The 14,971-nt window shown below is 38.6% G+C and overlaps 1 protein-coding gene across 1 annotated transcript in view; it reads right to left on the bottom strand.

Moving 5' to 3' along the window:
• Window positions 1–4,946: 4,946 nt before the first annotated feature.
• The window catches only part of slc15a4 (solute carrier family 15 member 4), a 32,661-nt gene continuing 22,636 nt past the window's right edge, over window positions 4,947–14,971 (bottom strand). Inside the window, exon 9 of the mRNA XM_042487887.1 lies at window positions 4,947–6,904. Within this exon, the coding sequence (XP_042343821.1) occupies window positions 6,753–6,904 (152 nt within the window). The 3' untranslated portion in view covers window positions 4,947–6,752. The remainder of the gene's footprint in view (window positions 6,905–14,971) is intronic.

Genomic DNA, 14,971 nt, shown 5'->3' with positions numbered 1-14,971 from the left:
CATTTTCACCCATTTTTGGGACATTTCAAAATTTGACATATTTGCTATACTATAGTATGTGATTTTTTGCGATTTTTTCAACATGCTAAATTATGACGTTTTTGGCCTGTTTTGGCCGTTGTTTCTACTTTGTATACTATGCGTTTCCAGGAGTTATAATATGTTGTTTTTAGCCATTTTGTCATTTTCGGTGACTTTTTCAACATGCTAAACCACTCTGCATACTATGACACATCTCTTCAAGCTCTAATATTTAGTTTTTAGCCATTTTTATGACATTTCAAAATTTGACATTTTTCGACATACTATGATATGGCCTTTTCAGTCATTTATTCGACATGCTACATTATGATGTTTTGAGCCTTTTTTGGCCTTTGTTTCCACTTTGTATACTATGACACGTGTCTACAGGCACACGTTGTTTTCAGTCATTTTCATGATATGTCAAATTTGCCATTCTTTACATGATAAATTGCAACGTTTTTCGCATTTTTTTCTTTGCATTTTTTCCACTTTGTATACTATGTTTTTATCAGACATTTTTCTAACATGTATAAATTTGACGCTTTTCAAAATCAGTCGGTTCTTTTCTTTGACATACTATATTTTATTTTTTTTGTAATTTTTGCAATGTTTTTGATATGGCATGTGTCAGCAATGTTTTTTTGTGGTTTTCAGTTGTATTTTGGACACATCACATTTTGACATGTTTCATCATACTATAGTATAGACTTTTCCATCGTTTTTCCAACATGTTATATCATGGTGTTTTTGGTTGTTTTTGCAACGTTCTATGCTATGACCTAGCATAACGTTTTTGGTGGTGGCCCTGAAGCCAACAGGGTTGGACGAGGATATTTGCCAGAAGTGCTCAGTGACCAGTCCAAGCCTGTGATTGATGCAAAATAAACTATAGTGCATATCTTAATCATAGCAAAGGAAAATCTTACCCTGTGCAACAGTTGTGTTTTTGAACAGCAGAGGAAGTCTATGGCACGGAGGAATGTCATTGATTTGATTTGTGATGGGTTTTTTTTTTTTTTTTTGTTTTGGGATTTTTCAGAGAAATATTGAATACTACGTGCATCCCACCAACACCAGTGGACAATCAGGTTTAGACTCTCTGAATGTGATGTAAATACACTTTCACACACAGCAGAATTTACATATACACAACGAAAAGTGTCAGCTATGACTCAAAAAGCCCTAGGCAATAAACAACTAGAGAAGCAGGTGAAGCCCTTCAGCAGCATGAGATAAGGACACAACCATGTCATTTAGATATATCGGCCCAGGTGGAGTAGCAGGGCAATGTGCACAGGGGAGAAACATATCAGCCAGCACCCAAAGACAGGCCGGAGCTTTTCTTTGCCTGCTGGATAACAACAGGTCAGAGGGCTATCAAGATACGCCCAGCTGCACGAATGGCATTCCTCAAAATGGTTGAGAAAAATATATCTTGATACCTGTACTGTTTTATAGGAGTCAAGCGCCATTCTGTACAAATAAGACGCTCTAAACCACAGGACCTGCACGTAATAACCAAGGTTGATGCCATAAATCCAGATGGATGTACGCTGTTAAACGCATTTTATGGTTGCTTATTTCACAGATCATCCGTCTGAATGAACATCCTTAACCTGCCACCATGCTCAGTCCAACAGAAAACAGTTTTCAAGTGACAAGACTGGCACACCTTCTGCAACAGGCGACTGTCAGAGGCTCTACATAATTATGTTTAATTTTTCGTTGCTCATATTCACAGTATGACTACATTGGGGGTAGTGTGTAAGAAAAAAATCAACCCTGATTTAAATAACTTGTCTCTCGTCCAACACTTTCCTGTTTGAATTCACAAACATAAATGCCTCCAGGATGCCGACGAACAAAGACTGCTCAGAGAAGATAATTAGGTCTATGTACTGTAAATGTGAATGATTGGTAATTAGTGATGGGCGATTTGTGTGCTTGGCCATTTTCTTAAACATTGTGTCTGCATTAGCTTATCTTAATTAACATGTGATGATACCTCCTAATCCCCCAATTACTGGAGGAACATCTTCTGGAGCATCTGCCAGTCGCTCATTACACAGGTAAGACTTAGTAATACAATTAAAAGCAGCTTAGCATTTTGTAGATTATGTTAGACTGCCACATGCCCTCGAAAAGCCATTCACAGTAGATGGGAGGGACAAAAATGTCTGACATACAGCATGAAAAATGGTCTTAATTAAGCAATAACCATAATGGACATGGAGATAAAAACACACTAAAAGTAAATGCCACTGACTGAAATCTGTAATCACAACTTCATCTTTACTGTCAAATTATTTTTACACTCATGGATGGACTACTCAACAGGCTTAGTGGCACACAGGCCTTCACCTGCAAAACGTCACTCAAATTATTATGTACCCACCAGGAAGAGACACAAACAGACAAATCAGAGATGCAAAGGACCTCCAAGGAGACACAAAATAACTAGTCTACAAACAGAGACACAAAATGACCTCAAAGGGAAAAAAATGACTATAAAAAGGGGCAAAACAACATGAAAAAGACACAAAATGACAACAAAAAAAGAGGCAAAATCACCATGAGACACTAGGTACCTAGTGTCTCATAGTCTGCCCATGGATACACTACTTTAGCAGTCTTTGAGCTTGTAAAATGCGTTTGTTCAAAATGTTATTAATCTCACAGAGTGGCTATTGCAACGTAATTTGTACAAAATAGTAAGACCAAGAGCCTGCAGGCATGCTAGCAGCTCTGTGAAACTGTACTGTACACAACAGTACTTCCAGCTAAATGTTTATCTTAGCATGTTTACATGTTCACAATGACAATACTAACATCTTAATGCTAAACAATTAGAATGGTTATCCCACAGCCCTAATCAATCAAATAGTTAAAGATTTTTAACAGGAAAAGCAAAAATTTCATTATTCTAAGTCATCAGAATTAATCTTCTGAGGACCATGAATGTCGGTACAAAATTTTACATCACTCCATCGAATAGTTGTTGAGGTATCTCAGACTGGAACAAAGTGGTGGACCTACAGACCAACATTGTCATAGCTAAACTCAACCCACGCAACTAAGATAGTTTAAAAAATATATACTGTCAGATTTAGAACTCTATAAACTCCAGAGGCGATGCATTACCTTGGCTCCTAGAACATGCTGACAAAAAAAGAAGAAAAAAACAGTAGCAGGTATAAATGTATGCTGGAGGTGCTCTCTCCAAGGCACTGTTGTTTGCTTAAAGCCAGGCCAATAAATCAACTTAAAATATTGGGAGGTCAGTACCAAAACTATATATCTCAGTGTTATTGCCTTGCAATTCTGCCTCCATAACCACTTCGATGTGTCAGAAATTCCTCTCAATGTGAGAAACAAGCCGCCACACTAGAATTATGACCCAGAGGCATTGTGTTGGTTTCAAACATCAAGCTGTCTGCTCAGTCACGGCTGTGTGGGCTCTCTGACCAAATTAAACAGGAAATGGCCCTCTCCGAGCCTCATGGCTGTGAGGGCTTAGCATTAAAAAATGATCTGGGATGACGTGTTGATTTCAATCTGTGTCTGATGAAACTAAGAAGAAATATACTGCCTTCCCCAATGGGAATGCAAAATGAGGCTTTACACCTCTGTGTTTGCAACCTCTTTCCAAACAGCCTGCCACAGGGTGTGTTTTTTGTAATATAAATCATTTACACAGTCTACTTTGGGTTTCCCTTAGGAGCAACAAACCATAGCCCTAATCATGAAAGCATCCTGGCAGGCTTTAAAGGCACAATCCGTGATTCACATTTAAACAACAGGGTCACGCTGCTGCCTGAATTTAAAACATGCTGTTGTCACTCTGAGCTATTAATGTTTTCTGATGCTTAAAATATCTGTTCAGTAAGACGTGTGAATACAAAAGTAAACTTAATGATATAGAACTTTGGAATATGTTTAGCATACTGATTTGTCCACTAGATTTATTAGTCATGTTTTAAACAAAGTTTTGCTTAAAACATGAAATTATAATTGGTCCTTGATCCTGCCACATCTTTGGAGGTGAAGAATGAGTTGACAAAAATCACCAGTTACTAAGAAAATTTCATCTGGTTGCTTGGGCATGTTGCTGCTGATGGCATTGTACCATTCCTGCAGTGCATTTTTTGAATTTGCATCAGAGTCTTGTGTCTCTTCAGCTCTAAACAAGGTCCGCCTATCCAACGCAATAGCTTGATCCGAGATGTTAGGAGTAAACCATGTCTGTAAAGATGTGCGCAGAGCAGTCTCTGATTTCCCTTTGCTGATTGAGTCTTAATCGCATCTCATCCACCTTATTCTCCTGCAACAGGAAATTAGCCAGCAGAAGGCTTGGTAGAGGAACAACTCTACAGAAACAGTCCAAGTCGGGTCAGCCTTGCCATGATGCCAACCCCCACCACTCCTCGTTCAGCACTCTCAGTTTCATTTCTCCCCTGTGGCCTGACTGGCCGCTCAGCATGTGCTGTTGCTAGGGGATCCTCTTGTGGTCTGCTGCATTTAGTCCAAACCCCACACAATTTTTCACGATGTTGATAAGTGCTTCTCTTTCGCAGAAAAGTCGTAATTCAGCAGAAGGGGTTGAAAAAATAGACAAAAAATAAACTAAACAAAAAATAGCAGAGATTTGAGGAGCTCCTAGCTGCTGCATCTTTGTGAATCTACATTAAGGGACATTCATTTTCATTGCAAAATTCACCAATATAAGTGGCCATCTGGGTCAACCTTTTCCTAAATTTTTGGGGGACCCAAACATATGCCTCGTTTGCCTCTCCTTACAGTGCACCCCCGATAGTATACCTCTAAGTGAATTAGGGATGACAGCAGCTAAAGTTCAGACATCTGAACTAGCTTTGCACATTAAGCCTTTTTTGGAGAATGGTTAAAAAAGAAAAACCCAATTCTCAATTTAATAAACTTTAATGGCAACAAATATAACCACAAAACAATATTCCAGTTCTGCAGCATTATTAAAACAGAATATAATTCCAAAATGAACACAATAAATCTTTTTGATGAGGACTGAACTGACTATGCAAGTATATATAAAATATGCAATAAAACAAGGAACAGCCATTTATCCGACCGATTAAACACAAACTAAAATCACTCTAACAAGGATCACATACCATCAGTGAGTTACTCTTCATGCTTTTTATGTGCTGTTACAAATGTAACTTTATTTATACCACAGGGTAAACACTGTTCTAGGCTCCCAAAGGCAGTTTTTTTACATTTCCTGGAGAGTTATGCCACTCGGCACTATACCTCGAGCCCTGAGAGTTTTCTGGTTTTAATAAAATTCAGTGCCTTGTGCTGTACCTATTCTGAGAGCTGAAGAAACACACACACACACACACACACACACACCTTTCTTAACAGTATAAAGCTAAAACAAATGCTTCACAGTCTAATAAATACAACAAAACAGAAGCTTCTTTTTTAAGATTTTCTGGCAAAGCTGCAAAGCCACGATAACACTGTAAAACGTCGCTGACAACAAATACTGTGAAAGCTGTGCTGTATTTTGCTCCAAATAGAAAGAAGATGTCAATGTGAATAGGTTACATTCTTTATTTTTTTATATATCAAGTCTGCACTCCTTTTTTAATCATGATCCAAGTGTTAATGCAGGGGATATTTTAAGAGCTACGCTCAAAGTTGCCTGCTTAGCTTAAGGTTCATTTCTAATTAGTTGTTTGTCATGCGGTTTTGCAGCTTGACCAGAAATTAAAAAACTGCGTTGAAGCTTCGTTGGAGTCATGGAGTTTTTTTTAGCATGAGGAGTTAAGATCATTATTCATGTAGGGTTCTGTTTGAGGATTTATAGTGGATTTATGTGGATGGATTTATTTGGATTTACAGTATGTAATCACAGGCGGTGGTAACAAATGTGGGGGATTTTTTTCTCTCAATATTAGATTTGAATAATAGATTAGACAAATAGTGATTTCCTTTGGATTCTCCTCAAACAAAAGCCCTATTCTGTCTCTGCAATGACTTCTGCGAGTCTGCACCACTTTAACATAAAATTACGCTCAGAGTTAAAACAAAATCCCCATTTAATGTGATCACAATTATATGACTGCATAGGTTTATGAAGCTCTCTTGGGAAACATGATCAAGAAATAATGCTCAAGTATATTTAATTTCAGACTACAGATGGAAGTCAAGAAATCACTGAATTTAAATACTAATGTAATTGTACCTGTGCCAGTAAAATGGTTAGCAAAAATAAGACTTTTGTCAGAAAACAAAAGGTAGTAATCTAACTATAAAAACAACTGAGCATTTTTCATGATTCAAAAATATCTAGTTATTTTTTTTTTTTTTTGTTGTTGTTGTTTTATGGCACCACTCCTCAGTTCAAGTGCAAATGATCAAAGAAAGGCAACGGGAGTAAACACACAGGAGTAAAGGAGTAGAGTAGAAATGAATCAAACATGGCTTCTGAATTCATCTCTATACTTTCTGAGGCACCTGTGCAATCATCCAGTTATGTAAAACCATTATAAAAACAGGATAAAGAGTCGCCACTTAAAAGCTAAAATAAACATAAATATGACAAGATAATCTGTGACCGAAAGAAGTAAACCAATATTTTACAGAATTTGATTAGTAGATACCTCTTCCACAGGGTCTTTGGGCACTGAGCGATGAGACTGGAAAAGGCAGGTACGGTGAGGAGGATATGGGGACGTTTGTGTAGGTCAAGAGGAGGTGTGCCTCTGCCTTTGGCTTCCAGCTTTGCCCCTCTGCTTGTCATACTTGAAAGAGACAATGAGGAAGACCAGCAAGGTGATGCCCTGGATCCCTGCCAGGAGGAAAAAGTAGTAGTGCAGAGAGCAGTCATTGATGTTACCTGGAAAGAGAGAAAACAAGGACATTACTATAATAGAATATGTCACACCTTAGTCGAGACTCCAAACAGCCGAGACGCAAGACTGGCATTCATGCTTGAAAAGTGCGAGCTGAAAAATAACAAATATGGAAATTTGGAGAACAAAAGAGTCAGTCACGACATATTCACAGGGCCGACAGCAGGAGGGTTCTTTTATCACAAATTGCTGCTGCGTGTTGAAAGATTACCAAAGGCAAAGGTAAACGGCCATGAGCTCGCCAGTGTGGCAGGTTGCGGTGTTTTTTTGCGAGACATAAAAGGCGGGCTTGAAGTGAGCATGGCAGGGAGACGCGATGCTGTCAGGAATTAGGATTCAGCGGAGGGGCTTGTTACTTCTCATCTCACCACAGTGAGACCCTCTGAAAGTGAAGACGGTTGACCCCGCTCTTCAACGTTGATACAGGAAGACAGTATTGATGATTGGGGGACTGAGGCGTCAGAAATAACAGAGCAATATGGACCCTCAGCTGTGATTCGAGCCAGGGAGTCTTTCATCGGTATTAAAGGACGATTTGTTTCCTCACGGGAATGGAATTGCAATAAAAGGGAGAAAAAAACAAAGTGATGCTTCCACTATGATTTGCTGTGTAACTGATGCTCTGGAGGGAGGGGACTACAGACAGACCGAGCTGAGACTGACACAACTGAGGACATACAGTAAGATTCAAGTCACCCAGGCTAGACTGCTTTGACTGGGAGGTGGGGGAGGGGGTGGGGGCAGTAAAAGATGTTGGTGGGTAATACAAGTTATTATTTAGTGCTGTATGCTGAACTGCTTCATGTTTTTATTTAAAGCTCAGCCATCACCTTCTGTTCAGCGTTTGTGGACATTTGAGGCTTAGATCTGACCTCAGTAGAGGGATCCTCCCCTGGGAATTTGTATTTTTTTTTTATAAACAAGCTCAGTTTTGTGCTTTTTTATGCAGTGACATTCAACTTATGGCCCGAGGGCCAAATCCATCCCCCTATATGATGCCTTGTGGCCCCGCTACCATTTTCTAACTCACAATAAAATTGAAGTGATTGGGAATTGTTTTTGTGCTTTAGGTATACATAAGGTGCCTGAGTGCATAAAATAGAGCTTGTTTATAAATTAAGTACCAGTGGAGGATCCCTCGCATCCCCCAACAGAGGTCCTTGCTAAGCTCCTAATGTCCTGAAATCTGAGAAACGTTCTAAAATCCTAGAAAAGTTCCTTAAATCCTAGAAACGTGCTTAAATCCCATGAAACATCCTGAAATCCAAGAAACATTCTAAAATCCTATAGAAATGTCCTAAAATACTAGAAATGCCCTAAATATGAGAAATGTCCTACAATACGAAACATCCTAAATTACAAGGCATGTCTTATGTCCAAAATCCTACAAATGTCCTTAAAACATAGCAACATCCTAAAATCCTACAAATGTCCCAAAAATCCTAGAAATGCCCTAAAATTGAAGAATGCTGTGCTGCGACCGGCTCCTGGCATTGCCCCCCTCCCTCCCATGCCTAGAACCGGCCTCAAAGCCACCCATTTTTTCGTCTACTGGGTCTGGAGACTTTAACCAGCAGCCTTTAAACTCTTACTGTCTTAACATTTGCTGTGATTGAAGTGGTTGTCCCCATTCAGCAGCAAAGCTCAAGAGGAAAGCTCTAAACAAATCCTGTTTTTGCCTTGCTGGGATTTTACACAAAGGGCAAAACAAGAACAATTGCCTTTACTGTTCAAGTATGGAGACAATTGGAATGGCATTAGAGCAGCTTTTGTCCTCTTGACCAATGTCAAGCAGTCCAATCGACTTTGTAGCCAAACAGAATGGGATGAGGCTGTTTGCTCCTTTACTGGACGAGGAGACATTTTGGGGGTGAGCTGGCTGTTGAAGGGACCATTTTTACTTTTTTCCTTTCTGCTACAGCATATTCAAGAGCGTGTCTCTTTCTTTTTGTAAGAGGCTCCATGTAAGGCACAGTTTCTCAAGTGGACAGAGATACCTATAGCTTACATCCTATATTATCGTCAAATGAGTAAATGTGAAGCCCCAGAAGCAAGCTGCCTCCTTTCTCAGAAAGCTCCCATTAGCTGCTCCATGTGGAGCTGTCACACCGAATAAAGAGCCAGAGAAAGAGAAGTAAGCTTGATTTTAATTATATATGGGGGCAATTCTCAGTTCAAGTTCTGCCTATTCACATTATAGCGAGTGTGTGTGTGTGCGTGCGTGTGTGTATTTAAGTATAGCCTAATTAGACATGTCAATTTAAAGTTAAAAGCCCCTGGGTTGAGATGGTGCTTCTAAATCAAAAGGATTGAATCATTTTATAATAAGTTCAATGTGATGCAGGTATACAAGCAAAGCGTAAATTATACATACTATGTGAGCTGTTTGTTTTTTTTGTGTGTGTTTTTTTTTTTGCAGTTCTCTAAACTTGTGAAGGCTTTTCTTTTGAAGTAGAAAGTACAGTATAGTTGAGGTAACAAATCTAAAGCTTGAACAGTTGAATGTGTTGTAAACAAACCCTTATAGAAAGACGTGCAAAGCGGGAGATCTTGGGGGCCCAAACTGCGTGAGCGTCTCTAAGCACACCTGCAATTTTGGTTCATGTACAATATGTGCAGCAGCGTTAAGTGCAAAAAATGGGGCTGGCTGAAGTTCAATATAGATCAGAGGGTGTGGTGATTAATAAATACACTCTCAGCCAGTCACATCGCTGGTCTTATCGCTACGAAACAGCTGTTTCAATCACAGTGAAGCATGACATCAATAGCTCAACAAATGGACAAACGCTCTCAGAACTCTTGTTGTGTGGATGGTGCAGAGCGGCACAATGTGAACACACAGGACCAAAAAGTAGTCAGAAGTAGATGGTGTTTTTTTGTTTTTTAAAACAGTGATACTAGTACAGTAACGATTGAAATCAATACTTTTAGAAAGTTATTTAATCACCATTTAAATTGGTGAAGCCGCTAAGATTATCAGTCTTTACGATTTCAGTTTCTAGATAGTCTTCCCATCTTAGAGCAACTACAAGGATAGACCGTCAGCAAGAAGATTTTCTTTGGAGAATTTTATTTTTGACGTTATATTTTGTGGTTATGGCTGATTCTGGGGCAGGATTAGCTAAGTCATTAGATAAGAATTGCCCAATAAAAAAAAAAAAAGCTAAAAGTGACAGTGATGGAGCAGAAAAAGAATAAGAAAAAAATAAGACTTTCCTCCTTTTCAGTTCAAACAAATATATTCATTTATTAAGCCCAAATAAATATTCAATTATTATTTATCTATTATCAGGGTTCCCACACATTTTCATGGTCAAAATTTCCACACTCTTCCATTAGTTTTCATGGACCCATACTTTTTTTTGTTGCCCCACTTGCCTGGCATTTTTCAAACATCAGTTTCAAACTCTACTCAAACATAATTTCAGTTAACTGACATACAGGAGGGGGGAGACCGAACGCGGGGCGGAAATGACAAAAACAAAAATGATGGTGAACAATTGTTGTCCTAAATTGACATATATTAGGGCTAAATCACGTCGTAGGCAACAGAAAATACATTTGCTGTTATGTTATGTTAAATTATGTGGAAGGTTATCCATAGAAGACTTGTGTAAAAATGTCTTTACACACAACAAAATGTAATGACTTTTCCGAAACTTTGTATGATTTTAGTCAGTTTCATGACTTTTCCGGGCCTGGACAATTTGACTGTTAAAATCCATCACTGTATAATTTCAACTGATGTGATTAAAACAAGCCAGAGATTCACACCATATGCCTGTATAACGCCCAGCTCACTGCAGCACAGTCAGCTGTCTCACAACACATCCCCAACTAACATAGAAGCCTTTATGTTCCTGTACATGATTTAACAGGGCGTCCTCTGCTACTGATCAAAAAGCAGGATTAACTCATTTAAAACTAGTGATCCCGGTGCTTTGCATGATCACTTGCGATCAGTAGAGCAGATCACACTCAGTAATGTCACCACGTGTACCGTGCATATAAATAATTCTTTTTACCAGTGTCTCTGTTGTGGATAATTAGAAATCGAGGAGAATAAAGAAACACCGTCCTATTCACTGGGCCATCTCTATAGCTTCAAACCTTTGATCTCAGAACAGAGAGCTGGCTGATGACTGTGAACTTCTGCCAGAGCACTAATGAAATGAGTGGCAAATGGAAAACCTGATACTTTGACCTCTGTCGCAGTTTTAACTAATATTGCTGTCGTCTTAATCTGGTCAAAAGTTGAAGTTGTGAAAAAAAAAAAGAAAAAAAAAAATTAGAACCAAAGCAGAGTTTGAATAATTCATGAAGTGTAAAACAATGTGCTTGACAGGAGAGCACGGAAGGAAAAGGGAAGTGCATTTGCAGCGAGGGTGCTTGTATTTTCAATCGATAATTCCCCTTAACAGATAGTAAACCAAGAGTCTGTCTCTGCAGTCTTAATTAACAGAGCAGTATTGCTTACAAAAAGCAAGGAGCATGGCATACAAATTATGTCCAGGGAATATTCAGAACGTTTAGTACAATATCATTAGTTTAACATAGAATATGGACAGTATAAAAATAAGAGCAGGATTTACAGCAACATATTCTCTTGAGTTTGCTCTCAAGCAGGCACTAAAAGTCAGCATGAGGCATGTAACAAAACCTGACTTAAGGACATTTTTTTCTCCTCTGCAGGAGAGAATGTTTTTACCACAGCCTTAGGATTATTCTGACCGATGACTGGATCTCAACCTTTGTTCCTTCTCCCCTAACTAGGATCCACTGGGAGAAGACTACTAGGTAAAAAAAAAAGAAAAAGAAAAAAAGGCATCGTCTAATTTTTTAAGAACAGTCTGGAAAATTGTGCAAGGTTTCAGTTTTGTAATGGTTCTTGCTCTAATTTCATTATACATTAAGTTAGGCTCTACCTCCTCCTTCCAGCCTCTGCCCCCCAGGGCCCACTTGGCTGCTAACTACTTTCAGAAATATGGAGGGCTAATTACAGCAGCAAAAGACTAAACAAGGACTTGCTGTAAAACACATTAATGAAGCCCCATAAATATTTGACGGTTATTTTAAAGGCAAATTCTTAGCGTGGGAGGGAATGGTGCAAACCAATCAGAGTGAAGCATTTTAGAGCAAGCGTCGCTGTAAAACAATTTCTCCAGATTTCTACATGTAGTCCTGTTTTACAGCCGTGAGTTAGTAAATGTTGTGATTACACTGATTGCACCAGCAGCAGGGGTCAGCCACGTAATATCGGAGTGGTATAAATTTGTGGGACAATTTACCTGCGAGCGGGTTTGAGCAGACCATGTGAGTCCAGATGAAACGGGTCAATATCAATTTAACGTTTGAAAATGGATCAATTGATCCAGACCTTCAGTGCAACGACCCAACATTTTAATGCTTCAGTGCATTCAATGCCATCCTCTGCCTCAGAATGAAATCAGAGAGGGAATCAATGCATGTTTGTTTCAGCTATAAATATAGTTATTTTCTGCAGCTCCCCTCTTGCTCATAAAAACTTTATGATTGATGCTTAAATTTCGTAAATGACCACAAGACACTAACTGTATCTACGTGCCCTCCACTGCCTCTGACATGTCTGGTACACACACCAGAAATTACATTTTCAAATAGAGCCCTTTCAGACAGAATAAGAGTTCATGTTAAATTTGCCAGATCTGACATTAAAGGCTTCCATTAAAACACTGACATTTCAGTGAGTGTGATCCAACACTTCACGAGCAGGATGTGCGAATGTCAGCCCGCTCTGAATGTCTGAACACGTCCCAGACATCTGATATAAGATCAGTCAGGACTTGAACGCTGATCAAAGAAAAAGGCTATTTCCTGTCACATGACCACAGTGGCTCACAAAAAAACTCATTCACTTTGAGTGAATGACACTTTCACAAAGCCAGAATAAATGTAATGCAACAAAAGACATTTTCTGGAAACAAAAAGCTCCTCGTGTGTAGAGGATGACACTTGAGAAGAAAGCAAAGGTTGATCTTTAAATGACTTGACTTTGGAAGTTACAATGACTCCATGCTATTGTTTGACAGAAAAAGGATGAGATGGTGATACATACTGGGCCTATAAAATATTGAATAAAGAAGTGTGATGGATGACTAATCAACCAGATGTAACCATGCACACAACATGCTGTGGGATTTAAAGGATCAATGATTTTAACACACCAGCCCACTATGTTTTAAGTTTGAGAGCAGATGTTGCTGAAATACCGCAAAACCATTTTCACCACTGCTTTGCAGACTGATGCCGTGGGCTTTTAGTTGCACATGTGGTCCGTCACTCTGACATGCCAAATGGTAAAGACATTCACAAAGACAGAAAACTCAAAAAACAAGAGCCTGGCATGAGAGGAGTTTGAATTTTGTTGCAGTTTGTAAATAACGCAACATAAATAACACATATCACACATATAAACAAGGTGCAAAAATGTATCTTTGTTTGTCACCTGGCGAAATTTCGACTGAATTTTACCAGCCACTTAATACATAACCTTTTTTGGGGTGGCTGGTGAAAGCAAATTGACTAGCCACATGCATATTCTACCAGTTAGTGACTGGTGCTAACGGCAGGGAAGTGGATGGTGCTAATTCTATTCTCTGCATGTGAACCTGACACAACTGAGATTATGCTACATGTGCAACATGTAAATGTTTCCTATACTTGTTAAATATTGGCACATCTGGAACCTTAATTGTCTCTTGATGAATGCCTGTGAAAGGGCTGCAACTAACATTAATTCTCATTACAAGGTAATGTTTAACCCTTAATTGTGCACATGGTGTAAACTGAAGATTAACTGCCAACATTGTGCTGAATATTTCAAAGGAAAAACTCCTCTAAGTCAATTGCTTACTTTCATAGTGTCTCATTGGGTACAAATTGATGACAGCATAGTTTAGTCAATCCTTACAGGGACTCGCTAGAAACCTGGATGAGCGTTGTTTTGCAGGCCCCAACAGTGCACGCTTTAGCGAGCTTTGTGACTGTCTCAGCCTGCATGTGCTCTGAGTGAATGTTTATGATAATCTATGTGAACGTTTGTAAGAATGCAGTAATAAAAATCTGAATTATTTCAATTTGATGAAAAGAAGAAGTTGGACTGGGGGGCCAACTTTGCGCTGGTTTTATTTCAAAAGTGAAAAAAAATTTGGAAAACCAGACTGAATAATACACACTGCAAGTATGAAGGCATACAGCATATACTATTCTTCATGTTTTCTTATAATTTGAATATTTGGTCTCAGACCTGTATACATGGAAATTGATGGTCTGCCTTGTAAGCTTGTTTGGACTGGGCATTATATATTGATAAAAGAATAGAATAGAGTAGATTTTTGTTGTTGGACATGATTTTTTTCCATCAAAATTTTAACATATTTTAACAGTATTTAGTTGTACATATTTCACAGTATGATGTTATGATGGTCAGTCTGAGAATCTAACAAAAGTACAAGGAACAAAAATCTGAGTGTGTTTTCTTAAACTGACTATCACAAAAAAAAGAAGACAAAAAATAATCTCTGTTTTAAGTAACAGTTATGCGTGAGGTCTGATGTAGGTTTAATGTTGGGGTTAAGGCAAAGATTAAGTTATTTTTTTAGGGTATGGCTTTGCTAACTTATCCAAAAAGTGACAGGACGCCCCGATGCAAGCCAATGAGAATTCACAACAGGCACACAACACTCACACCTGAGGCGCTCCTACCTGGTGAAATACCAGGTTTTTAGTTATTCAGTTCCTTTTAAGACCACTTTAATTGCCTATGTATCTTTCAATTTGCCATGAAAAGACACATTTGATAACTAAAATCACATGTGCAAATACTGGCCTAAACTGAGTCAACCACACTATTCACTAAAACATGTACACTGTTAAAATCAAATGAATCTTCAAACATACATCTCTCTTGCATTACTGTAACAAAGCACTCAATAGTAAGAAACTATCCTATCCTTTTGTCTGTCTGCCATTAATAAGTAATATTTGTGCCTTTTTCCAGAAGTCATTATCAC

This window comes from Plectropomus leopardus, chromosome 6, assembly GCF_008729295.1.
Source record: "Plectropomus leopardus isolate mb chromosome 6, YSFRI_Pleo_2.0, whole genome shotgun sequence".
NCBI classification, from domain to species: Eukaryota; Metazoa; Chordata; class Actinopteri; order Perciformes; family Serranidae; genus Plectropomus; species Plectropomus leopardus.
Note: the sequence above shows the minus strand (reverse complement) of the source record. Positions and strands in the feature narration are given on the sequence as shown.